We start from the raw sequence: 26,664 nt of genomic DNA, 5'->3' as shown, positions 1-26,664 counted from the left end.
CATTACTAATAGAGTTATTGAGATGTTATGAACGAGCTGTAGCCGTAATCCACAAAAGGCTTCAGGGTTTTTCTTCAAAGCGGTGGCATGGCTTTGTTTTGCTGCATGTAGCTTACTTTAAACAATGTGTTTATAATAATATTATGTGAATGAAATCCAGTTGTATACATTTATCCATTTGTTATTGTAGTCTCCAATCGCATGTATGTGCTACAGTACCCGGTTATCTCCGCTAGTCTTACTGCCACCTAAGTATGAACAGAGGAGGAGGGAGAATGGTGGTTACTGGACAACTAGACAACTGTAGGCTTGCTACGTCACACGTAGGGATTGGATTCTGAAGGAGAAACTTGCCCGCTCGATACGTCACCGCCAGAGAAGCTGCTATCGCCTCCCTTGGATGACATATCCAGCAGCAGCACAATCGAGAGATGCCCCACTGATGCATAAACAAACTGGGACAGCCTGCCAAACGGACATCTGTGGGATATAATAAGATATGATTAACGTGCATGCTTGACATCGAAAATGAAGCGTAAAGGCGAGAGGAGGCGACCAGAGTCTAGAAAAAAGCGCTGTTCAGCTCACAGCTCAGAGGCGGAGCATAACAAGTCTGATATTTACATTGGGATAACAGGTAAGAGGGTATGTGGGATGAACCCGATGAACTCGAAGATGAAAATTAAACAATATTCCGTAGTAAACCACAGACGTCATACAATATGTGTGTGTTCACGTAGGCCTATCAATATAGGCCTAATAGTGACGCTGTGATTGATATTTTTTGTATCAGTTTTTACTTAAAATGGCGACACCCTCGGTCATTTTGGTTCATGCACCAAACCAGTCTGCAGTAGCAAGGAGGGCATTTGCTTAGCTTTTGCCTCTGTGTGTGTGTGTGTGTGTGTGTGTGTGTGTGTGTGTGTGTGTGTGTGTGTGTGTGTGTATGTGTGTGTGTGTGTGTGTGTGTGTTAGACCACGCGCGTGCGTGTGGAGTTTGGATGGCTGGAGAGTAAAACCATCGGAAGTATATTCATATAGCTTAACTTAACTGTTTTTACCCCAACAATGCAATTTGTGTTGAACTTTCCGTATGGTATCTTTTTCTCTGGAGGCTACTTCGAGGGGAGGTTCGCCCAGTAGAGATCCTGAAATCTATTGGCTAAGCCATTGCCTTAGCAACCGTTTGGGCACGGTTCCCATGGCCTATCATGTGTCTTCCCTGCTGAACTTTAAATTGCAAGGGCGAAGGCGATGGTTGAATGACAGTTTAAACCTCCAATTGGGTGGCGGCCTGTATTTCGTCCAGCCAATAGCATCACGCTGAATGGTCTCTCGGGTGGAGCTTATAGAGTTCATTTTTTTGTAGACTGCGCATTAACAACTCCCTTCTGCACTGGCTTGGAACTTTCTTGGGCGATTCAAAATAGTGTCTGATAAACGACTTTACGACGTCATTTTTACTTGTATTATTTTACGAATATCCAGCAAAGAACATTCCGTGCAGTTTACTCATCGATTGTTGTAGTTATGCTTGCGTCAAAGTAAAGGGAAATCAACATCCTGGCTGGGACTATTCTGCAAGACGTCATGTTTAAAACGGTCGCCAAGAAACCCGTGGACGATGTTTTTTGTGTTGAAATAATCAAGGGTGCGTATGAAAATGAATAATCCTGGAACAAGATCAAGAGTGAACAACAACTAGGAGTATATAATATATTCTGGGGGGATTGGGCATGCCCGCGCGCATGCACGCGTGGTTCAAACGCGCAGGCCATTCAATCGTTTCTCTCTGCGTTCTTTCAGACCAACTCTATTTCGCCGTACTCCAGCAGAAGATTAAAAGCACATCCGAACGACACTCTTTCTGTGTAGACGATGAGCTGGTATACGAGAAGTAAGTTTTGAACTTTTTATGATCGTCATTTTCTTTCCTTTATTCGTGTGGTCATCACAAATGACCACACGACATCTGATATTTAAAAGTGATTTGAGCTCTACTAGTTTTTACTTTAGGTGGAAAAAAATGTGTAAGCCTCCATGGCTTGAGTAAACAATAATGAAAAATACAACAAGTGGCCATTAAAAGTAGGTTGTGTAGGCCATTGCATAATAATTATAATTACTGACTTTGATGTTACTTTTGAGCCAGATTTACCCGAATTTGTCTTCCATCTTCCAAATGGTATATAATAAGACTTTCGAGAGAATCTTTATCAAAACAATATCTTAATTAGTCCTGTCATTTTCCCTTCCCTCCCTCAGCTTCTATGCGGACTTTGGCCCACTTAACCTGGCCATGTTTTATCGTTTCTGTTGCAAACTCACCAAGAAGCTCAAGGTAACGTCCTGCTCACTGAACCCCAACCTTGAATCGGATATTGAAGAAATATCTAATTTTAACAATTGTTAAGAAAGTTGTATACACCATTTCAATTTTTATTCTGTTTAATTTATATAATATTGATACAAGTATTCTTTACAGACGCTTCCAGCATTGCAATTTTGTCATTAATGCTCTTGTTTTACCCTATTGTTGCAGTCCATTACACTCTGTAGGAAGAAGATTCTCTTCTATACCTGTGGAGACCATAAGAAGCAAGCCAATGCTGCTTACCTGATCGGCTCCTATGCTGTAAGTACATTCTAACTTCTGAGGAACTCCAACCCACCACTGGACTGGTCTCCCTAAGCAATAAACAAACAATAATTGAATTGGTCATGCTAACTTCATCCAAATGTATGTGTCCTTGTTCTTCTTGAAGGTATTGCATCTTCACATGACCCCAGAGGAGGCATCCAGTTTACTTGTCTCCAAGAATTCAACATATCTTCCATTTCGGTAATCATATTACCTAAATAGAATATTATCATATTACCTGATGTTTAACTTTTTTTATTTTGAAAACAACCCAAAAAAAATAAATAATAATAATACAAATATATATTATATATTATATATATACAACTTATTGCAGGCAATTGCTACAATGTCTGCCCGCATTGGCCAAAAACAAAAAAAACATGTTGCTCACGTCCTTTTGCTCATGTTGGTAGAATTCTGTACATGTCATCAGTTTAGCATGATAACATTTCCCAAAGCCTTTTGATTAAGGGACAGAGATTCAAGGTGTTGAAGGAAAATAGCACATCATAGTGCTGACTAAAGCAGCTCTGACCTATTTTACTGACAACAACGCAAAGAGAAGTCACCTTCTCTATGCCACTCTCTGTTTGTCAGGGGGCTAAAAACAAAGAACAATGCCTATTCTATTTCATTGTATTCAAATACATATATTATTCAAGATTTAGATGTACCACTATTGCTGAATGTTAGAGAAATGAGAAGCAGAGGTGTCAGTACAAATGCTGGACAGGATGTGAAATTGTTAAAAGAAAGCTGGAAACATCATTAAAATGTTATATCGTCTTTATGTTTTTCAGAGATGCCTCATTTGGAACATGCTTGTACAATCTGAGCATTCTGGACTGCCTTCATGCTATCCAGAAGGTACCGCACCTAAAGTGTATCTACACAAATGATCTAAAGCAAAAGGTCCACCACTATTCTGTAATCTCTTTTTATGAATGTGCTAGGCAGTGGAGTTTCGCTGGCTTGACTTCACCAACTTTGATGTGGAGGAGTATGAACATTACGAGGTCACCAGATATAACATATCCGCACAAATAATGAATAGATTAGAGATATTACTAGAATCTAGAATCGTTTTAATTTTTTTGGGAAAACCTTTCTTGGTCTGTTACAGAGAGCAGAAAATGGGGACTTTAACTGGATTATTCCAGGCAAGTTCCTAGCTTTCAGTGGGCCCCATCCGAAGAGCAAAATAGAGAACGGTGAGTCCAAACTGCGGGTGTCAAACATTTTAGATACCAACGAATACCATGCTATCATGGTCCTTGACTGTTGTTCCAGGTCTGAAATTAAATAAACTTATCAAATTAAAAACACTGATGTTTAGAATGTTCAAGTGGAAAATCAAAGATCTTTGGATAAAGTCTTATACTATTATTATTCATTCAATGCGAAACTGTCTTATCATTTCAGGATACCCGCTCCACGCCCCCGAAGCCTACTTCCCTTACTTCAGGAAGCACAACATTACCACTATCGTACGGCTCAACAAGAAGATGTACGACGCCAGGCGCTTCACCGACTCCGGCTTCGAGCACCACGACCTATTCTTCGTGGACGGCAGCACGCCCACTGATGCCATCGTCAGGAAGTTCCTCAACATCTGTGAGAACGCAGAAGGCGCCATAGCTGTCCACTGCAAAGGTAAGGGAAATTATATATGTATATTTTTTAAACTTTTTCTTTCTTTTTGTTTCCTCCTTTCTTATTCAGCAATTATTTGCATCCAGCGATTGACAAAATGGATGAAGACGTCAAAATAATTAATCTGTTTACAAAGGGATCATCAAATGTAATTCATTGTCCTCAAATGGGATTAGTTTAAAATTGATTATGTCCGGATTTGCCTTTTCACAGGGCAAGTTATTTTCAGTCACTATCTGTTGAAATCGCAGTGTTTTTGTTAACTTGTTTTTTGCATTAACCGCCACTTACTGTACTGGAGAATGTGGAACAGGGTCTATTCTCTGTGCATTTTCCAGGACAATGACCTGCTCTGTTCACACGTGGGCTACAATCTGACTTTGTACTAGGGAGCTGGCCGGGTAGAACTCAGTTTTCTGGGTAGAAAAATGTCTGGTCCGACTGATTCAAACATTTGCCCTGCACAAACAGCTCCTTTGGTAATGTAAGTTCAGGGTTGCAGTGCATGGGCTAAAGTGGTTAAAGTAAAAATATATGTAAATATAAACAATTAAAAAATATTGAGTGTGAGGTGAAGTTTGACTACTATCACAAATCATCAAACAGTTTGCAAGCTAATTTCAAATTGACAATAACAGAAAATGAGAAAAACTACAAATGTTCTGCGGAAAGACCTGCTTCAATTTGCATTTATATTTACTTTGAGAAGGACGGGATGGAATCCGCACAATATCATAAGTTAAAACAGGCGTACAGGCACACACATGGTTTGATTAGTTTTGGGGCTACCTAACGTCTAATGCACTGCATGATCCTGTGTTTTAGCTGGTCTGGGGCGGACGGGCACTCTGATTGCCTGCTACATGATGAAGCATTACCACCTTACAGCAGCAGAGGCCATCGCCTGGATACGAATCTGCCGCCCGGGGTCTGTTATTGGGCCCCAGCAGAACTTTGTCGAAGAGTAAGTTCACACTAAAGAAGGAGAGCTCTTCATCTTCTATCCAAAATATTTTAACAATATGTATGAGCTTAATACCAAGACCTCGGGTATTGACTTTTTTGGCAAGTGTGAGTGCCAATAAAATGCAGATTGTTTTGTGTTTGGGAAAACCCTTTATGATGTTTAATGTCCTATTTCCCCCCCTCAGTAAGCAGGCCGGCATGTGGACAGAAGGGGATGGCTTCAAGGAGAGGATGCTGGGTGAGCAGGAGAACGGCAAGATGGCCGTCACCCGGATCCTGTCTGGGGTGGATGACATCACCATCAACGGCAGCAACAAGAAGAGAACGCCCAAAAATGAGCAGAAAATGGAACTGGTGAGTTTTGCAAAGATTATTCTTTGGGAAAACTGGCAACTAGTTGTCAGTTCACTACCTTTAATTAAAATCTACTTGATGATTTTCAGTATAACGATGAGGAGGAGAGGAATGGTGTGACACAAGGTGACAAACTGCGAGCACTGAAGAGCAAGAGGCAGTCCAGATCATCTACTGGTTCACTATCGTAAGTACCCAAGACTACAACTCCCGTCGTTCACGTGACCTATTTCAAAAGTCCTCTTGAGAATTGGTCAACATTCAAAATAGAGGCTATGTACTATTGTCTATAAATAAGTCATATTTATAAAATATTTTGCCGTATATTAAGTTCTCATGGAGCACAATTCCAGTCTAAGCCTTCCTTGTCAGTGCATTCAGATGTTTGGGAATATCATTTATATATTTATTTCATCCTGATTTGTTGGGACAGCTGTAAGCTGTACAAGAACAGCTTAGTCAAACAAACCTGCCCAATTCTCCTGTTATTCATGACTGCTAAAAATAGACAAGTAGAGTCCTAAGTCCATATACACTAGAACATGAATACTGGTCTGTAGTTGAAGGGAATCATGTGTGAGAGATGTCGATTCTATTTTATTTTGGCACAAACACACACCCAAAGTAGTTTGAGTCCATATTTGTGTTTTTAAAACATTGTATGTAGGTCGAGATATGGACCAGGATCAATCCAAAGCAAAATAAGTTGTTTAGGGTTTGGTTTTCCTTGATAGATTCAGCAGTTATCATAACTTTTAACTATGGAACATTTGTACTATTTTGATTCAAAACGTATATTTCCTTAAAAATATATATACTGCAACGAAAAGGAATTATAATATGAACAGGCAGATTCCTTCGTCCAAAGAAATCACTAATAGTGGATTACAACACTGTGTGTGCATACTTGGCATTGACTGGCCCTGATGGAACTCAAACCACGGCAGTGTTAACGTCACTTTTAATGCCAATTGAGATTCAGAGGATTATGGCACCACAATAGCGAACACAACAGTAATGTCTGTGTAGACCCATGAAGCACTTGACCTCTTCGCCAATGTACCCATACGGCTTTGGCTTTTGTCTCGTGGCAGGCAGATGGTAGTGTTCTGCTGCAGCCTCATGGGGGCGCTGTGGCCCGTGTGTTGCCTGCCGTTCAAAAGATAGCAGTGAGAGACAGAGGGAATGAGGGACATAACAGACAGACAGGCTGGATTGATGGATGGGAGGTTTTGTATGGCGCAGGTAAGTGTCACTTCCCTTTGCTAACTGCCAGCCACTTCCCGTAGAAATAGTTTGCTATGCCGACGGTATGGCTAATGACAAAAAAAAAGAAGTTTTGCCTTGCTGATCACTGCCATTGCTCAGCTAATCATGGCTCTACCAGATGGGAGGCCCTTGATTGGCTGAATCAGATGCCTGTCATGCTTGGCTGGCCATACTGACTGGGACCTACTACGTCTTAAAAGATGAATGTAAACGGTAAAGATTTCTTATAGAACTGACTGGTTGCGATGCTTACAGATTTTAAGCCATTGTGCCTTTTTGGTTTGTCCAAAATGGTACAAAGCAGTTGACCATGAAATTGAGCGAATATTAGGTTAGGCTAGCCGCAATTTAATATTTTTTTTCCTCCTCTAAAATATTCTGATCTTTTGAATTCAGAAGGATTCTATACATTGAGTTCCTGTGCAGGTATATCGGGAAAAGATGCATTTGTATAATTTTGCCAGTGAACGTGTGGAACATGTGGGATATCGAGGCTGATCGTTACCACTTGGCTGCACCGTCTGTTTATCATGCACTCTGCTGGAGTGGATGCCAACGTGCAATGGGGATTAGAATGGGAGGAGAACTGAATGTGTGTTTCTGTTTCCAATGCATGGCAACAAGCCTGAGACACCGGGACGTGCGTGCATGAGCATGCCTCTCTGTGTTTGATCGATGCATTAACTCACATTTAAATCTGCAGAGTTCACTGTTCAACTGTCTGTTGTTGTTCTTTCATCGCTTGGGGGACTAGTGCAGCATTTCCTTTAACACTGTCCCAGTTTACCTGCCGAGTTCAGAATAGAATGAAAACTGCTGTATGTGTTCTGATATGACGGTTCCAACCAACTATGCATGAAATGCAAAAAGAAAAGTGTTGCTTGCAAGACTCCGCAGGAGGCACTACAGCTTATCCAGTTACAGTTGATAGAAGCAAAGCAAAATAACAAAACCAAAAACTAAAGGCTTTCCGTCCTGCCCGGGCGCCCTTTGTCTCTCCTTCCCTCTCTTTTTTCCTTTTTTTGTCTTTTTCCTTTTGCTCCTTTTTTTGGATTTGTCCTCCTTTCAGATGGCTGGTAGCCATGCTGCTCTTGTCCATGTCTAGCCTTGCCCTGTGGTGGATTGTGTTTGGCTTCCCTTCTCCCCTCCTGCATTTCTGTATAGACGGGGGTTAGGATTTCTGTGAACTCTACTGCCCGCCCGCCTGAACCCAATACCTTTGCCCTGCCCCTCCTTTCTGGACTCATAAGTAAGAATGCCGTAGGTGAGCCCCCCTTCATCTCTATCCCCCCTCCCCCAACCCAAAGTTATTTTATAATTAATATCTATTAAAAACTTTCTGCTTGATAAGTACATATGTACCGCATTACATGAATGGAGCTGTTCTGCTGCACTGTCTTTTAAGTTTGATTTATAACAGTGTATTGTAGTGATTATTTTCTAACCCATGTTTAATGATCGGGAGTCAATCAGGGGTTTTCGATTTCCTTTTATTAATGATATATATGTTGGCCATGCAATATGCTCCCTTTTATTTATAAGGATTACCTGTTGGTGGGTTTATTTGTGTTGCTGGTTAAGATCTTCTACAGTCTTCACGTCTCATAGGATATGATGATGTTTTGATATTTGATCATAGTAAAATTTGACCATTGGTCATGGCATATCTCACCTCAAATGCTGGGCGGTTGCCTGACACAAAATCCAGGCTTGCTGTAATAACTCTATAGATTCAGATAATCACGTGCGTGGCTGTCTATGGCCTAAACTGCAAGAAAGACTCGACTGCATTGCAAAGGAGAAAATGACACCGTCTTAAACCGTCTGCTTTCTGCATATTTGATTCTTGGGTAATGTAGTTTTTGTTCACTTCATCCTCGTGTCCCATCATGGTTTACACTCATCGTCTAACCAGGAGTCTGCAAAGTCTATTCCTTGAATGTTTTACTGCTTGTGTTCACAGGCAAGGAGAAAACAAGATTCACACCAGGTCATCCTCCCTCTCTCCAAGGTACTGTGCTGCTACTCTCACTGAGGGGGGTCATTGGTTTTATTTGGAAAATGGAGGCTCTGTGTTTAGCTTTCACTTGAGGAATCAGCTTTAGTCCGGTGGTTTACAACCTTTTTTGGCCTGTGAGTGACTCCATTTGCGCTTTAACACTAAACTTCTGCCTGTCATTTCGACAGCATTTTGAAAGCATCTGCATAGAGCCATGCTAAGTGATTATTAAAAGACTGCGTTAGCCACATAGTTTCTCATGTACCATGTGTCATTTTCTTGCCACTGACTTCAAATATAGTTAAGGTAGTGCAAACACAGGGTTTTGCAAAGTCCATCAAAGTTCTGTAGACATAAAGACCGTTAGCCATGTCATGCATGGAAACTATGATCCTTCCCCTTTCTCAATGATAGTTTTCAAATGTTTTGCTGTTAAGCTTTGGTGTAGCTTTAAGTGGAGTGTGATATCTTTTACAACATGAATAGTCCTCTCCATTAACTGTTGAGATGGGATGCCTGTCTTATACTCCACTTCAGCCGGTGCATCCTGCAGTCTAGCAGCTACAAGGCCAGTGTTAACGCCCCTACTCTGGCTAGCCAATCGGACAGCAGGAAAAGAACCAGAACCTCCCTGCCAGCCAATGGAGTAGCAAACAGGTCAGCACCACACGTTGACAAACTTTTGGCATGTTCAAATTTAAGTTTTCTTTGTGATATAGAACTGTAGTATTTAAAGTACAAGTGACCAAGAAGCTAAAGCCACTCATGGAGTCGTCAGGCAACGAGACATTAACTCCTTCCCCCTTCTCTCTAGCAGCTCCCTGTGCCACAGCAGACTAGGCAGGTCCCTAGGCAACTTGCATGTTCAGACTGGCGACAGAGACCTGCTCTGCTTTGAGCCATGCGGTAAACCTAGAGAAACCAACTGTTCCACGGCCAACAGGGGCACTCTGACCAACCTTAACACGGCACAGGCCCATCACAACCAGGCAAGCTCTCCACAGGCCTATTCATAAGAGATCATGACACTTTGACTTCATCTCCTTGCGACAGATGACGTTTTTTGGATGTGCTGGGATGGATTGAATCTCTTTGGAGTTTATTTTTGAGTTTTTTAACCCTCTGTTTTGAACAGCTATGGACAGACATACTTTGCGGCCCAAGAGTTCTTGCTTTTACAAATCTGTCATGTGTTTGTTTTGTGCATCCATGCCTTCTTGGCCTCTGCTTTTTCATCTCTCTACACTAAAGACAGTTGGCCAGTCAGGACTACTTGCACTAATGCTGTCCATTTTAACTTAAAGCCAGCGGTGAGGAGCCTCTTGTACTTTCCTGTTATAGGGCTTGTACATCGCGACAACGACCGCCTCCATTTTGGAAGCATAGGTGCATTATGTTGCTAGTAATGTTTTTTGGTCATTGTTTACTAATCCTTCCATTGATAAAATTGTGATGAATCCTCATAGATTGTCTTTTAGTTGCATTATCTGCTAGATTGAATTGATTCTACACTCACTAATTTGTATCTTAGATTTGAGTAACACAACTAAAGAAGGGGTTGTATGTCCTTCAGTAAACTAAAAAAGAATAGATTTTGAGCAACAAAACATATAATTTTACTTTCTATGACAAAGCATACAAAAACATGTTGTGGAGCCTTTTTTCAACAGTAGTTTTATGAAAATCATGAATATATTTATTCATCTACATGGCTCAGAAGTGCAATTTTAACTATGTAGCACAAGAACGGTTAAAGGACCACCGATTTTATCATATGAGCCACATGATGGCCTAGTTGTTGAGCTCGACCCTAGAGGCACTATATACAACATTCCGAACACTATCATCCTCCTTCCCTGCCGTCCTTTCCTCTGTTCTCAGGACTGTGTTGTGCTTATCCTGCGCTTTCTTCCCGTGTACTACTGGCTATAGCTTCTCTGGACACTAGTACTGCTTTCCTGCTCCCCCTCTCCTAATATGAAACCCTTCTCTTCCTTTGTTTCCCACTTCTAACAGATGCACTGTGGACAGAGGATGTAAAGCTCGCTACTCTATGCAACCGATGCGCTTTTCCAGACTCTGGTATCCATGTCTTTTCTCTTCTTTCCCCCCTAAATCATTTATCAAACAAATCTCTGTATTGACTATCTTTGTTTCCTCATTTTCATGCTGTAGTTAAAGCAGAGCGGTGTCTACATCAAAGATCAAACATTTTCACCCAATACCTGTTTAATTTAATATTTTGGAAGCAACATTAAAGATTTTGTTTAACACAATGTAGGCTTGGGATTTTCAGGCTGCTAACCATATCGCACTAGTTAGCTAGTGTGTGTGTGTGTGTGTGTATATATATGATTCCTTTGTTTTCATGCATTTTAATGTGTGGATTTCTGTTGACTGAATTTGTGTTTCTTATATTTTGGCAGTCACTCCGTACCCAAAGCTAGAGCCCCTCTACTGCGATGAGCCTGGGATCTGAATAGCATGAGGATTGTGTTTTAAAGACTGGCCGTAGCGGTCAAATCTTTTTTTTTTCGCTTTTAAATGTTTTTAAAGTACAGTGCATTTTGTTATAAAGGAACCATGCAAAATGGTCCGGTCTGGCTTCAATGTTTGTGTGACATGCTCTCATGTGAACTAGTTAAATTGCAATTCTGTAAAGCACTTGGTTTATCATGAAACTATTCCATAAAGCATAATCATAGAATTGTCTCACCTATTAAAGCATGCATTAGTATCGTAAGGTTTACCACGCGAGACTGGCATGTGTCAACCTGGGAGTTTACTTTTAAACAAGCAGTAAAAGTAAAGTTTTGAACAGTATACCAATGGCAGTGCATCCTGCAGAGTTCATGCACATACAGGGTGTTTGTATGGGTCAAGTATTGTGTGCATCAGTCAAGTTCATGTATTACAGTAATGTAAATAAGAAATCATTTGATATACTGAGAACGTCTATTTTGTAAATATTTTGTACGGTTTGATTCAATAGAACTAGAGGAACCAAGCCCTCATGGGGCCCAAACAAGTACTTATGCTTGGTTAAAACTGGCTTTTTAAATAAACCCAATACTCTACCTGTGTTCCAGCTTCATCATTGGCTGCATATCAGTTGACTTTCCCTGCTTTTATCAAGTTCATAAAAGTATTCCAAAGACATCATGTAAGCTTGAACATACATTTGCCCCACCATAGGAAAACGCTCACCAAATATAATTTGCAGATGTTTTATTTTCCAGGAGTCAGTATCAAGCAACATGAACCCCAAACCATGGAACAGCAGAACACAACAGTGAATAAATGGTGTTGGCTCAAGTGCATCCTATTTTCACCACTGGGCAATGGAAGTGACAATCATCGGCCCTTATTATTTTCCAGCCGACAGTGCTGGGAAATCCTCTGGATCATCTGGGTTTGGAGCCAGGATGTCGACCTGAAAATAGATGCACATGTTATGTCATTCTTAATGAGTAACCGGGTTGATTTTACGCATGTGATTAACCGCACCTACCCTCTCAAATTTGGGAGGGAGAACCTCTGGGGTACCCGCTATGGCACCCCGTCTGCCCCGGCCTCGCCCTCCCCGGGCAGGACGTCCAAGACTCCCGAAGTTTATGTCCAGGCGCGAAGTGATGTCATTTACAGACCTGCGCAGAAAGTGGTCTTCCATGTCCTCCTCTTTGATGCCCTGTGAACAAAGTGGAGTAAACTGCTGAACATAGGCAGGTGAAAAACGGTTTCACGCATCAATACAAAAAAGCTAAAGAGCAAAATTCTGGTTCATAAGTGAAGTTGAGGGGTTTGGAAAACATACAATAGTCTAGCGCCACACACTAGTGCATTCCAGTGGCAATTTGCCACGGTTAATTTCTATCACTATTAAATTGTAACCATCAACTCTTAAGAATGACATCTACAGAATATTCAGCTGATTGAAACTCATCGAGATGCCATACAATACAATAAGATGAACAGCATCAGGCATCCCAGCCCTTGTCCTTCATTGAGAGCCAGTAGTGATATGCAAATCGTGGCCACCAGCTGGAGCCACTGAGTCCATGCATGTACTGACCTCACGCAGATTGGACTCGTGAATCACCCTGGCCTTGGACGGCACCTCAGTGTCTGCCTTGCGGAGGTTCAGCTCCGACTTGGGGCGGCTGGACTCCTGCAGTGCCCTCCACTCGTCCAGGCTCATCTCTATGGCCACCTGGACCACCACCTCTCCTTCCAGGTCTGTTCCTCTATCACAAAACGCAAGTAGAAAATAGACACAAAACGCCACATATTAACCGTCAACTAGTAATGTCGTGGACGTTAAACTGATGGCATGGAAAACTAGTGCTTAATGGTAAATAACTTGCTGCTGGTATAACATACTGTTCTTCACCCTCCACTGGGGCCTGGGACTCTGGGTTGGCCGAGGCTGTCACATCCATATCACTGAAAAACCAAATTGACGTTATTCATCTCTGAAAGTTTCCAAAATATAAATAAGGGGGGCGGGGGGTTCAATTTCTATACGGAGTCGTTGAGGGTTCACTTCACCCAATAGTGTCCTGAGCGGTGCCCCAGTTCCACGATCCTCTGCCACCTCTCTTCTCATCAGGACACATGCCTCTGCAACACAGCGTCAAGTTAAAAACAATATTGATATGATATGATTGATTAAGCACAACGATGGTTCAAGCAGAACCGGTGCCATTACGTTCCACTCTGCCGCTCGTATTCCCTCTTTCCACGGGGATTAAAGTTCTCCAAGTTCCTGGGATAGCCGGCTCCCCTTCCTCCTCGACCACCCCTGAAGCCTCCTTGGACCCTGGGGTCAACCTCGCTGTTAAAGGAGGACCTGGGGACCACATTTGAAGATGAGCTCACAGGAGTGCTACACAATGCATTGAGGGAAGTTATGAGCGCATTGGTGTAAAGATATATTCATGTTGTGAAGTATTTAACTCATCCATTTTAAGTTTTTGTTGTGCGAATGCGTCACAAAGAGTGACGAGACACCAGCGCTGCTGGAAACGTGCTAATAGACAACCTTGTGAAAAGGACATCTTGGCACCTCATTGACAACCCCACTCTGCTTTGCAAATCTAAGGGCTTTCATCAGTGTGCCATAGGCTCAATCATGATTGCGTTAACTCATTCGGTGATGGTCACTTATTTACATGAAATAGAGCGTCTCTATAAGCTCCTTCATATTTGTTAAATACCTGGAGATATAGTTTTCCTGGTAGTACTGTTCTGGCTCATACGGTCGCTCCTCAACCGCATTCCTTCTTGGGGCCCTTTGACCCTCCACTGCACCACCTCGGCTCTCACTGGACATGGGCTCCCGTGTTGGGGGCTTTTTCACTGTACATCGGGGCACACAGAAAATACATGGAGAGGAATCAGGGGAACTATAGTTTTTTATTGATAAAGACCTTTTCAGTACCTCTAGAATATTTTTGAATCCCTACCAAACCACTCATTTCAGTTGAGAAGCTGCTAATTTTCTGTTAGTGTTTGAGTCTTTCTGTGTCGGCCAGACACGATAACGTGACCCTGCAGTTACAGCAGCTGAAGCGAAAGGACAACTAAAGTGCGAAAAAAATAAATAGAAACGTCCACTTTCACCCTGCTTTACGTGGCCATGTCTCATCCCAAATGACCTACAAGTCGTCAGCATACCTATAGGAGGAGCAGGCTGCTCGTCGACTCCCGCGCGTCTCTCCTTCTGAGATTCCTTCTGGCCAGGCTTCTTCTGCTTTGGTTTCTTAACGTCTTCCTTCTTTTTCTTTGATTTCTCCGTGCTCTCCGCCATGCTGAGCAGGTCGAAGGGGTCAGCCTCGTCGTCCAAGAGCTCCCCGAATCGGTTTGCCACGACACAGCCATAGGCGTCCGGCAACATTGTGGCCTATGTCAAACAAACCAAGTTCAACTGTTTCTAGTTGTCACACACAGAACAAAACCTACACGATGGTGTCGAATTTCGGGAGATTCCTCTTTGCCCCGTTACAATGCAAACACCCAGACTGGACTGGATGTAGCGGAAAAGCTATCGAGTCATTAAGTGGCTGCACGTGCGAAATCGCGGTACGACGCCCCCTGCGCTAATCAACTAGAGATGCCACGCCTCCTGCGCTCATCAACATTCATCTGACAAAGTGAGAAAGTTGGCTTAGTTTCTTTCTGAAAGAAATATCTACAGTGCGTGGGCAGTGTAGCCATACTTCCCACCTTTTCGTGTCTCTGAAGAGCCAGCTCGTCAAATACGCCGCGCTCAACTTTACCAACGACTGTATGGGCTGTAGTGGGCCAATCAAACGGTGAATTAAATCGAAAAACGCTTGATTGGCTCCGAGCACAATCATAAAACTACAAAGTAATTTCTTTATAGATCATCTGGGTACAAAAAGTATCGATGCATATCGTTTGACCGGAGAAGTTCCGATGCCTCTTGATACTTGGTTGTTTCGGTCGATATCTTAGTAGGCTACCGATACCCAGCCTTACCATACCTGTTATGCCTTCTATCTAGAGCCTACCCAAAGAGATTTTTGTTTCAATTAAAATCGAGCTAAGTTTGACACATAAGAGATGAGTTATGTTAGCCTTCTAACCTTTTTTCTTATCTGAAGTAATAGACGTTGAGGCGCGTCCTCATGAGGAGGAGACGCTGGTGCCTCCATCTTGGCCTTGCGAACAGGGTGCAGCTTCTCGCTTAGATTGTGAATTTAATTCATGTTTGGATAATAATGGCACCATTTTTTGGAGAAATACATTTATTGAAAGTGGCCCCATCTAGGGGGCATAGCCATAATCGGTTGAAAAAAGTGGGGCCTATATTATATAGCCTACATCTACCTCCAGAGCTAGAGAACAAGGCAAAAGATTCTACTTAATAATTGGGAAGATGTATTTCATAAATAGACGATGTTTGGGGATTTGAATATAAACATATAATTGAGATATTTACAGTTTGAATGTCAGGGAAGTGTATCAAACTTGAAAAATAGCTCTCAAATATTTAAAAGGATCCGTCACCTTGGCTGAGGCCTTCATGTCTTCCCAGACATGAATCATGTCTTGAGAGGACATTGCCTCTACAAATATGACTATAGTGCTGGAATATCCCTTGTGAATGACACCGTCATGACCTCAATAGGATATTACACATAGGCTACATTCAAATATTTTCCATAATATATGTACTTTATCTAGATAAATACCGAAACGAATCAAGCCAAGCTAGTTACAAATAGCCTGTATAGTCAACCATATCAACCATTTGTCTTCACTCTTGTCTTTCATTAACATTTTATTAAAGTTAGTTGTTTCCAGATCATTAGGCCTTTATGGTCTCTTAACACATCATGTCGAATGTATTCAAATATGATATTTCAAATGTATAAAATGGTGTTGGCTGAAGAAAATCCTGTTTGTAAAATATTACATATTCATGTCATATTCATATGAAATGAACACAATCGGCTATATTTCCACAAAACATCAAATATCAAAAATCACTTAAGCCCTTGTCGACTCTGTCACACACAGTGCATCCTTTGTCTCAGCATCTTTCCAGTCAACATTGCATAACTTTGGCGCCACTGAGTCAGTGTTTCCTTACCCTTTAAATCGACCCAAAATGTAATAACATAAACAGACGTTGCAGCGCGGGAAAGGACATCTGCTCTAGGAAAATAAAGTTACCCGCCCTTTCTTTTCATTGGTGACATGGCTGCAAGACATACGCTCTATTGGACAGTGCACGAAGGCGCGTAACGAATGTTCAAAGCTCAAGCTCTTGGGCGGAACGCATCCACCAATCACGACTTCCAGTGCGTTTCGGTGCATGTCATTGGCTGCATTCCGCTCCGGTGGGCTTGCTTGTTCTCCTACTGCTCCTGTAATAGGTTATTTCCGACACATGTGGCACCATCCCGTTAACGGATTTGTCGGTGAACCACAACTAGTCAGGCGCGATTTGCAACGCGGGACACAGTCATTTCCGAGGATTCACATACTTCATGCAGTCCGCCGCGAAAGTAGAAATATCGAGTTATAGTTTAGTATATTCATATGTTTCATAGCAGTTAAGTGGACCTGCTTGCTATTCTGCTGCGTTGGAAATGACCGGGTTATTTACTCCCGGCTGAAATACATACTTTGCGTTTGGGACCATATGTGTTGCAGCTCGACTTTTGAGCGGGTTTTTGCCATTCAGTTGACACTTCGATTTTAAGGAGTTTTTTTCTATACACCAGTGATGGCAGAGAATAAGCACCCGCACGTTGTTTTTTGCAACGACTCGCCTAAAAGAGTTTTGGTGTCCGTCATCAAGACCACCCCGATCAAGCCCAGGAAGACAGAGGCCCTGATGCCGACAAGTCCTGGATTCAGCGACTTCATGGTCTACCCCTGGAAGTGGGGAGAAAATGCCCACAATGTATCGCTTAGCCCTGGATCAATGAATGGAGCTTCGTCCCCAACTGGTACTACAACAGCCAGTGAAGCTGACCTAACGTCCTCTCCCGACCAGATGAAGGTACGTCCTTACAACCGTAACTCTCTTATTTCAGAACTCTAGACATTTATTTGTAATATTCCATATCAAATAGTGATGCATGTGTCAATTCAGAGTTAAATGCGTTGACATCACAAAAATACCCAGAGTACTACTAATAAGTAATATAATACGTATTACTGCATAATAACTATTGGATAATAGGGCTGAAAACTTTATGCTCCATGTAATACATACTCCAGCCTAAATGGTATACATGTATTCAACATCATATATCAACTTGGCAGTTTCAATCATCTATACATAATCAAATGTATGCATGAAGTTCATTTTTACAAGGTGTTTTTAAAGATCAGCGCCCGCGCAATTGGGTGTGTCTGGATTTTAAACCCCACATACTTCCTGGTCGGCAGCAGCTGCTCATATGTGACGTCTGGTTCGCGCGCCAAAATATGACCGGAAATGCAGAACTCATGTAGACATGTGTTCCTCTGTAATGTAGCACATCATGTAATGTGTCGTGCACTATTCACCACTGAAGCCCAATGTTACATTATTGAAACTTTTAGATATTGATCCAATATAATATGCATAATGTATTAGTAATTAGGTTGCCTATAAGCCCTATAATACATTGCTTTAGCAATGCCGTTACCTGGCAGTTCAATAATAAAATAATAAACTGATTCTAGATAATTCATAAAAAGTGAGATTATCTGTCAATATGTAAATAGCATTCATTTATCACTGGCAGCACAAAGACACATTGTTTCCCTTCTACTGTTCATCTTCTCTTATCGGAAGACATACAAGTTGAATGATTATAAACTAGTAGTAAAACAATAGCAATAAAGTTCAAAGACATGTTTGATCATCATAAAATCTTCCCAAGAACTAGTGTTATAATAACAACTATCGTCTCGTTCATGTACGGGACGATAGTATGTATGTGCTACCACCATAGAACTAGAGTTAAAATAACATAACTGTCGTCTTATTTCACGTACGGCTTCAATCATACAACCAGACCTGTAATAACATACCGATGGTTCTTTTTCATGAGGTCTACGGCTACAGTCATAGAACTAGAGTCATATTATCATAACCAATTACCTTTTTAATGTGTCATGGAACTAGACCTATTATAACGCAAGTGATTCCTTCCCTCGCAGGATGGTATCCGGCGTGGCAGGCCACGTGCCGACACGGTCCAGGAGCTGATCACAGAGGGAGAGACCTCCTCCAGCCATATCCGCTGTAACATCTGCAACCGGGTTTTCCCCAGGGAAAAGTCCCTGCAGGCCCACAAGAGAACACACACAGGTGAGCAGCGTGAGAGCCCTTATGGGATTTGCATGATTATTTGCATTCAAGAAGGTGTATGTTCCAAGTTCGATTCTGCCCCACCCATTGAGCTGATGGCTGTGGAGACGTAGGACTCCTCTGAACTACATTCACAATTGACAAGTTAATAAGAGAGAAGCATTTAACGAAATAACAGTTGAGTGTCGATAGTTATTGGGTTTCCTTCAGTACTACAGGAAGCCTGTTGAAGCCATTTTTAAGTTCAAAATGTATCCACTGAAGACCTGTTTGTTTCCTCAGGTGAGAGGCCATACCTGTGTGATTACCCCAACTGTGGGAAGGCGTTTGTCCAGAGTGGTCAGCTGAAGACCCACCAGCGACTGCATACGGGCGAGAAGCCGTTTGCCTGTTCAGAGAAAGGTTAGCCTGCTGGATCCATGGCCGTGCCATCACGCTTCAGAATTCCTATTAGGAGTTAGATTTATGCACAACGCATTCATTTATTTACTACTAGGTTTAGTTTTTATAACACTACATACAGGGTTACTATGTTTATATTTATTATAACCATCTTTAAGTAAAGCATTGTCAGTCATAACATATTTCACATATGATTGAAACATACATGCTATTGATTTGAATTAATATCCTAGCATTAATATGAATAATATTTCCTTTCCCAGGATGTGGAAATCGTTTTACACACGCCAACCGCCACTGCCCTAAGCACCCTTTCAGCCGGCTGAAGAGAGAGGAGGCGAAGGACTGCCTGGGCAAGGGTCAGTCTGTAGACAACAAGGCTGTGGCAGAGTGGCTGGCCAAGTGAGTCCAACTCCTATTGCTGTTCATACTGCTATTCATTATAGTGCTGCATCTAATACAACGCAGGAAATCCTTGGTGGGGAAAGTTTGGAATTAGGCTAAAATTCTGCATTTCTGGTAATGGAAAAAGGGAAACAGCTTCCACTGTTGATTGAGTTCAAACTCTCGGGTTCCATGCATTGATGTACATTATAGGCTGTATTGCAAAACAAAAGTCAGGGGGGTTCAAAGGGTATTTCTGCCGTTGATAACCAAAACCACATGTTAGTGCATGTTTCTTGGCAGTAGGTCATAGCTTCGCATGGCCACCACTAGATGGCGTCAGTGTTACCTCCCCTCCCTGAAGAGTAGCGGTGGGAAAGGGAATGACATGAATCCACATCCACCAACCTGGTCTGCTCTGTTCCGTCGATGTGTTGCAGGTACTGGCGAACCCGCGAGCAGCGAGCCCACACCGGGTCCCCCGGGGGCCCCAAGGGGAAGGGCCAGGCCGCCGAGGACCAGGAGCAGCAGGACCCCATGGAGTTTGGCGACTCCGATGAGGAGGAGGAAATGGCGGAGGAGGAGAAGCCCGGAGGTCACGGAGGAGCCGCCAAGCGTTGTCTCCAGGAGCAACGCGAGCGCCTCCACGGCGCCCTCGCTCTCATTGAGCTGGCCAACAACCTCTCGGCCTGAGCACTCACCTGGGCGTCTCTCTCTCGCTAACCCCAGGCCCCCGTCTCCCATCCCCCCTAACTCCCGGTCCTATCCCGTAGTCCCGTTCTGCCTTCCTGTATAGTGTGTGCAGTAGGAACCGCCGATGTGCCAGTACAGGTCTTCTATGTTGGGTCAAAGCAGACGTGGGGGGTGGGAGGGAAAGAAGAAGAAGAAGTGAACAGGCCTCTTTTATAGTCTGTCTGAATAGACGATCACGTTTCTCCTCATTCTCGGCACAACACCAGGAGGAAACAAGCTAAAGCACCTTATTCAGCTTTGATTTTCTATTTCTTTTTTTAAGATAATTTTAGGCTGCTATGATTGTAGGTTTGATGATATGAAGAATGTTTTTGTCTTCTCACCTCTCTAAAAGGGAAAGAGGGAGTACAATTACGTTTTTGTTTTGTTTGCACTTTGGTAACGAGTTATTTTTTATAAATATATTGTGTTTGTTAGGCGGGTGTGTGTACGTGTGCGTGTGTGTATGGTTTAAGGTCAGATGGACAGAACGGTAAAGGGTGTGGTCAGATATAGGATTTTGCAGTTATATCCTTAATCTTTATCCAAAACTTTGTCAAATGGCTTCTGGATCTGCCTCGTTCATCTCCGGCATTGAGGATACAGTGCTGCTGCTACTGATGACGTTGAGTGTGTGTGTGTATATATTTATATATAACAAGGAAGAGTTTTGTACCTTGGTTTGCAGCGTCATTGTTTTTTCTTCAAGAAATAACCGGTGTGGGGCGGATGAATGATTGCTGATCATGAGCAAATTAAGACTTAAAGCAGCCATTGTTTGTGAATGAGAGGATAATATTTCAAGCCTAATCAAATTGTCTTACCAGGTAGATTTTCAAATGTTAAAGAAAACTACATTTTTTTAAATGTTATTTCACCTCGACAACTGCAACTTAAGAAATTCTAATATATATAGATGACCTTAGCACTGAGACCAGGTGGTCTGTAAAGAAAAAAAAAATTCTATAAACCATTTGGAGAGTTGCAAGTCATGCAATCTATGGATCAAGCTTGAAATGGAACACATTTGGCTAATCATCAGACAAGTCGTGACAAATAACATTTGTCACAAACCGATTTGTGGAGCACTCTGGTGTTTTGAGACTTGTCAACAACACTACATTTTCTGGCACTGTATGAGGCCTCAAAATTGGCCAAGTATTGTAGTAGTGTTTTCTTCTTATTCATGAAAGTCGCTTTAATGTTCAAACATTTGATTATTAACACAAGTCCCGAATAATTTGATTTGATTAAATTAATTTGAATAGTTGATCATCAAAACACCAAATAATTACTATTACTCAAAATGTTTTATACAATGGAATTATTCTAACCTATAGTTTATTATGTTGTGTGAGGAACCTGGCATATGATATATATATACAGGTATACAGGGTGCGATTTGTGAAAAAACCAGAGGGGGGGGATAATTTTGAGAAACATTTTAAAATGTTTCAAAATGAAGACGGACCCTGTGTATTTTGGTTGTTAATTATTACGATGTAATGGTGAAAATACTTTGGGTGGGGGGGATAATTTTTATCCCCACCGAGCATAAAAATAATTCAGCAGAGGGTAGGACGTGTAAACCAGAGGGGGGGATAATCCCTACCATCCCCACCGGCAAATCGCACCCTGCATGTATATATATATATATATATACATGTTAGAAAATAGAGTGTACACATTCTATAAAGAGCTCTAAAGTTGACACTTAGAACATTATTAACATCTGGTTTTTCCTTTCTGAATGTATCATTAACATTTGTACATGTTTGGCATATAAAGAGAGTGAAACTGCTTGCTTGGTAGAAATGTTATAACAGGAAGCAAAACTTCTAACAAGCTGTCCACACTGTTTGTGCAAGGTCTTCAATAAAAAAAGAAGTCATATGACTTTGTCTCAGAAGAAAAGTGATTTTCAATGATTGATAGTGGAAAATACGTTTAAAATGGGGAATGACATAAAGAAAGATTTATGTAAATTGTTTATTTTATAAAATAAATTACAATCAGGAAAGTCTTATAATTTTCTTCCATTGAGCACAGTGGAAGGTTAATTATCCCCTACTTTGGCAGACAACGTCAAAGTATCTTCAACTAGAATGCTCTGCGGTTTTTCTGGATCTTTGGTTTGCGCTGTCTTGTAGAAGGTAAAGTAGGAATACACCAGTCCGCCCGACATACTGTAGGCAAAAGAGAAACTCATATACAGGACTTCAAATGTGAACAAAGCTTTTACATTTTGTCTTGTAAAAAACTGAACAATTCAACCACTTTCTTATAATTGAGAGAAAAAAACCTCCATTGTGCACCATGTGGACCATTTGAGGCTGGGAGATAGTGTTTTTGATCTTAGTTTGATTAAAGTATTAACTGGAATTGAAAAAATAAGAGTTATACCATATACTTAGACCCAGGAAATTTGGCCAGGAGAACAGGTAGTCACCACCGACGAACATTCCAATGTAGGCTACTGCAACATTCTGAGGAGACATTTAACATGTATGTTCATTCAACCTTTTGAATACGGCTTGATGTGACTTGTAGATAGGCTACTATGTTTTTTTTTATCATACCTTTATTGCTCCCACTACTGTTGTAGTGAGCGCTGAGTTATAGTGGCTGCAGAGAACTATGGAATACATAAGAACAAAGCTGGGGGAACACAGCAGGCATTAAAACACGCATTATTTAACAAAGAAGAGTATATGCATTACTGTTGATGATAATTCTAGCAAGCAGTTTTATCAACAGATTATTTTCAAAACAAGTGTAATCAAATATAGGGGATATCTGCATGTACATTTTAATTAGAAAAAGTACAAAATCCCCACTGTAATCATGTAATGGTGTTTTTGTATTACAGTTTTTCTCAGTCGCTTTGGTACATTTCTCAGAGCAGACTTGAAATTCTCAAAACTACCTGTTCAGTCTTCACATCATTGTGTCACTTGTGCACCTCAAAAAAGCAGTTTCTCTTTGAACAAGTGGCAAATGCTTTGGTGCATTCATTCAAATGATTATGTACATTTCTCTGCTCTTTCCTACATTATTAATTGCTTATGTCATGTTGATCAAAATGTATTGTAATGGGTCTCACCCCCACAACAATTAGGCATTAGTTCATTGCATAAGTCTTTACATGCAAAATGGTTGAACAAGTTGTCGTAATATGTCAACCATATTTCTATACATTTCCATTAGTAGACTTTTTTTCTAAATCTGTCCTGAATTGGTAAATTGCTCCCAGCTGATTCTTGACTTTCTCTAAAGAAGGGAAATGGGTGAAGCGTTAGATCAACCAACGATCAACCAGTTTACTGAAATAGTTCAAAGGTGCATCTCATGAACCATGAACTGGCAAGTATATATATAGTTGGAGCACAACACAATGTTACATTGTCTGACAATGGAAGGACAAGGAATTGGAAGGGGTCAACAGCCAGAGAGAAGAAGATGAGGAAGAGGAGTGAGGCTGCGTGAGAATGAGAATTTGTGGCCCAACAGACAGGAATGTCAGGAGGTGTAGGAAGACAGTTTACCCTAAGGGGATTGTCCTATGTTCACATTTCTAGCAATGACATGGTCTGTCAACAAATTACACTACAATGTGTAATACAACAGTCAAAGCTTAAATGTGAATCTTGTCCAGTTTCTTGCAATCCATCTCCCCCATACACTTGTAATACATACAAGTTGTAACTTACAATTTACAGTAATTGTCTTCAAAACTTTAGCCATAGTTTACATCAGAACATCCCTCCAGAGTACAGTTATATTGACAACATGACTAAGCAATTTGACTGTCTTATCCGTACACAATGACACAAGGACTTGTCATTCTGATGGCACTGACATGTTCATTGACACAGATATTTACTTTTGAGAGATGAACTAGGGATTTTGAGCAAGAGACTGGCTTTTGCAGGTAATCCATCCATTGTACAAATTGTTTTGAGAAATGCATTTACTGTTTTGCAAATGTTGAGGATGATTCGAGACATGTACCAAAGCGACTGAGAAAAACTGTAACCGCATAGACATTGTACAGAAAAAAATAAATCACGAGCGTACCCCATTATGCAGGTCAGAAGGAAACAAATAGTGAAAATGGGGTTCCCCCAATTTTCAAAGGCTATTGCCTGTGGAACCAATTAATAATTATGAATGGTTATTAATAAAGCACTTTTCAAGTGAATAAACAAATTGTTAAGTAGATACAACTAGGAATCAGGAATAATTATGGTTGTCCCTCAGTACTGAACAGTACTATTCAGTTAATTGATGGGTATTCTATAGGGATTCACAGTGATGTAGATTTTTACCTTGTTTAAGTCCCCTGTTAGAACACTTGCCAAGATTGTAGGGATGACGATGATCACCGCATTGTAATACAACACACCGTATTTCCCAAGACCCTTTGAAGTGGGAAATAGACACATAGAAAATGCTTACAATAAAATGTAATTCTTGAAAAACTTTCTCTCATTGCATGGTATAATTGTAGTGAAATTGCAAGTTAGGCATTCAAAGTTATTTACTTTTAATATTTGATTATTTATTTTCTGTTAACTTAACTGCACAAATATTTGTAAATTACAGCAAAGAAAATATTCAGTTGTTTTTAGAATGTGCATTGGAATCTATGGGACCTTGGCTATTGTATTATTGAAAAGGTTCATAGTAAGCACAACTCCCATCGCATAGTCTTACATTTCTTTACTTTAACAGGGTGTGTTAAATAGCATAATAAACCCCCAAAATGTAATTATATATATTAATAGCAAAGAGGGGTACTAACACCCACTAAGACCCACACGTGTTGTGTGAGGGGAAGGTAAATATAAAAGTAATAGAAGCCAAGCATGGTTTCATTTGGCAGGGGTTTGCCCACCAAAAGTTTAAACTGCCATCCCCCAGAACCAAAGAACAAGGTAGAAAATTTTGAAAAGTCACAGCGAATAGATAGCATAGCTGATTCAAAGCCCATTACTCATTTTGAAAATGTCCTCCCCCTGTCCCCACACAATAACACAAAGAACCAACAAATAATTGAAACATTTTTAGATTCAGCTATGATAAACAGGCCTAACAAGAAATTACTTTTCTCTTGCTGTTCATACTATTTTGCTGCCTGGTTGCACGGCAAGTGTTTATGTTTAACCCTTAGCCAAAATCGAGTCAAAATCTATCTCTATCCATCGCTCGCTTGTGCTCTCTTACTGCCATTCACTACCATTATGCACCGTTTCCCTCAATCAAATTCCACCCCTCAACCCTCCGATCTACGTGCCCTAGTGGCTCATCTACAAGCACAGATTCATCATCCCCGTAACCCACCCCCCCCCCCCCCCCACACCCAAGCAGAGCAGGGTAGTTTCAGACCTGAATAGAAGGGCTGAACAGAAGCTTACATCGCTGCCCAGCTTCTTCTTGGTGTACACATTGTTGGCAGCTGTGCAGAAGTCATTGAGGAGGATGAAGGTGTAGGCCTCTATATCGAAGGCCAGGTCAGAGCTACATGGAAAATATAGAAGATTTACGTTTGATGGAGTTGAAATAACAATACTTTTGAGTTATTACTAATATTGGGCAGCAGAAAAAGTGGAGTGGCAATAGGGTGAAAAACTCCAAGCCAGCAGGTGAGCGGGTTCCATTCGCAATGTCAATAGCCTAACTAGGCATCTTTGAGCAAGATGGCCCCACCGGCTCATTAATGAAATGTATCTGATTCCAAGTCACTTTGGATGAACGTCAGCTAAAGGACAAAATAGTAATTAATAGTAATAGTAACATCCAGCATGGCTCTATCTACCAAATAAATAATATATTAGGCCTATCTGACCCAGGCTTAGCTACAATAGATGATATTCATATTGCATACAGAGCTGTAAGATGCAAATATCCACATACCGATGAGAAAGATTGCTATCATACAAAATAACCATAAACACACTCTCTTGTTAAGTAGTAATACATGTAAATGTGGGCTGTATTTGGTGGCTTGTTTCCACTGTCACACTGACGGAAGTAGGGCAGTTGCTCTGCCACATTTCAACTCAGTCACACAAGACACAGGTAGAACTTGCAAACCAAAGTGTGTTGGGAGACTTGGTCAAATTTTGTGGCCAGAGTAGGTGATTAATTCTGCCATGTCAGAGCTCATTGGGTTAGTTTATTGAGTTAATTGATCATTCCAGTTGAGCATCCATGCTATCATAACACACACCTGGCAGCAATCAAGGAACCGACAACTATAGTCACCACACTGTAGACCAGGTTCTGAGAAAAGGTTTTTCTGAAAGACAAAAAAACAATAGACTTTCACTGGAAATGAAAGCAGATGCAGACCAACACCAATACCCCCTCAAAGTCTCACTACTTTCCAGAACATTTCTCTTCATTTTTCATGTAGCTGTT

General features: G+C 41.3%; 4 protein-coding genes across 7 annotated transcripts in view; 2 read left to right on the top strand and 2 right to left on the bottom strand.

Moving 5' to 3' along the window:
- The first annotated feature begins 427 nt into the window (after positions 1-427).
- cdc14b (cell division cycle 14B) lies at positions 428-11,962 on the top strand. 4 transcript variants are annotated; one of them, XM_079743936.1, is made up of 16 exons: positions 430-637; positions 1,807-1,897; positions 2,266-2,341; positions 2,543-2,635; positions 2,766-2,842; positions 3,445-3,511; positions 3,598-3,660; positions 3,768-3,855; positions 4,067-4,297; positions 5,123-5,261; positions 5,449-5,617; positions 5,707-5,804; positions 8,850-8,897; positions 9,423-9,542; positions 9,700-9,874; positions 11,312-11,962. In XM_079743936.1, exons 1-16 carry the CDS (start codon positions 529-531, stop codon positions 11,330-11,332), a joined length of 1,665 nt encoding a protein of 554 aa, XP_079600062.1. In that variant the 5' UTR covers positions 430-528; the 3' UTR covers positions 11,333-11,962. The 4 variants fall into 4 exon arrangements, with proteins under 4 accessions (XP_079600060.1, XP_079600062.1, XP_079600061.1 ...); XM_079743934.1 differs by having other exon boundaries at positions 428-637; positions 9,700-11,962; XM_079743935.1 differs by having other exon boundaries at positions 9,703-11,962.
- A 290-nt stretch (positions 11,963-12,252) lies between these two features.
- Positions 12,253-14,781, bottom strand: LOC307088139 (intracellular hyaluronan-binding protein 4.S-like; the record flags this gene model as incomplete). Its single annotated transcript, XM_079753936.1, has 8 exons — positions 12,253-12,318; positions 12,397-12,573; positions 12,958-13,129; positions 13,266-13,328; positions 13,434-13,505; positions 13,594-13,734; positions 14,102-14,290; positions 14,543-14,781. 8 exons carry the CDS (start codon positions 14,779-14,781, stop codon positions 12,253-12,255), a joined length of 1,119 nt encoding a protein of 372 aa, XP_079610062.1.
- A 2,076-nt stretch (positions 14,782-16,857) lies between these two features.
- On the top strand, positions 16,858-22,136 carry znf367 (zinc finger protein 367). Its single transcript, XM_079743872.1, has 5 exons — positions 16,858-17,421; positions 18,573-18,723; positions 19,006-19,125; positions 19,389-19,527; positions 19,950-22,136. The coding sequence occupies exons 1-5, from the start codon at positions 17,143-17,145 to the stop codon at positions 20,200-20,202; spliced, it is 942 nt and encodes a 313-aa protein (XP_079599998.1). The 5' UTR covers positions 16,858-17,142; the 3' UTR covers positions 20,203-22,136.
- An 80-nt stretch (positions 22,137-22,216) lies between these two features.
- Positions 22,217-26,664, bottom strand: part of slc35d2 (solute carrier family 35 member D2) — a 5,396-nt gene continuing 948 nt past the window's right edge. The window contains exons 6-12 of the mRNA XM_079743859.1: positions 26,474-26,542; positions 25,659-25,761; positions 24,570-24,662; positions 24,319-24,386; positions 22,821-22,899; positions 22,645-22,727; positions 22,217-22,427 (exon numbers count right to left, since the gene is read on the bottom strand). Of these exons, the coding sequence (XP_079599985.1) occupies positions 22,298-22,427; positions 22,645-22,727; positions 22,821-22,899; positions 24,319-24,386; positions 24,570-24,662; positions 25,659-25,761; positions 26,474-26,542 (625 nt within the window). The 3' untranslated portion in view covers positions 22,217-22,297. The remainder of the gene's footprint in view (positions 22,428-22,644; positions 22,728-22,820; positions 22,900-24,318; positions 24,387-24,569; positions 24,663-25,658; positions 25,762-26,473; positions 26,543-26,664) is intronic.

This window comes from Pollachius pollachius (genome assembly GCF_949987615.1).
Source record: "Pollachius pollachius genome assembly, chromosome: 1".
Classification (NCBI taxonomy): domain Eukaryota; kingdom Metazoa; phylum Chordata; class Actinopteri; order Gadiformes; family Gadidae; genus Pollachius; species Pollachius pollachius.
This window is presented reverse-complemented; position numbering and strand designations above follow the sequence as displayed.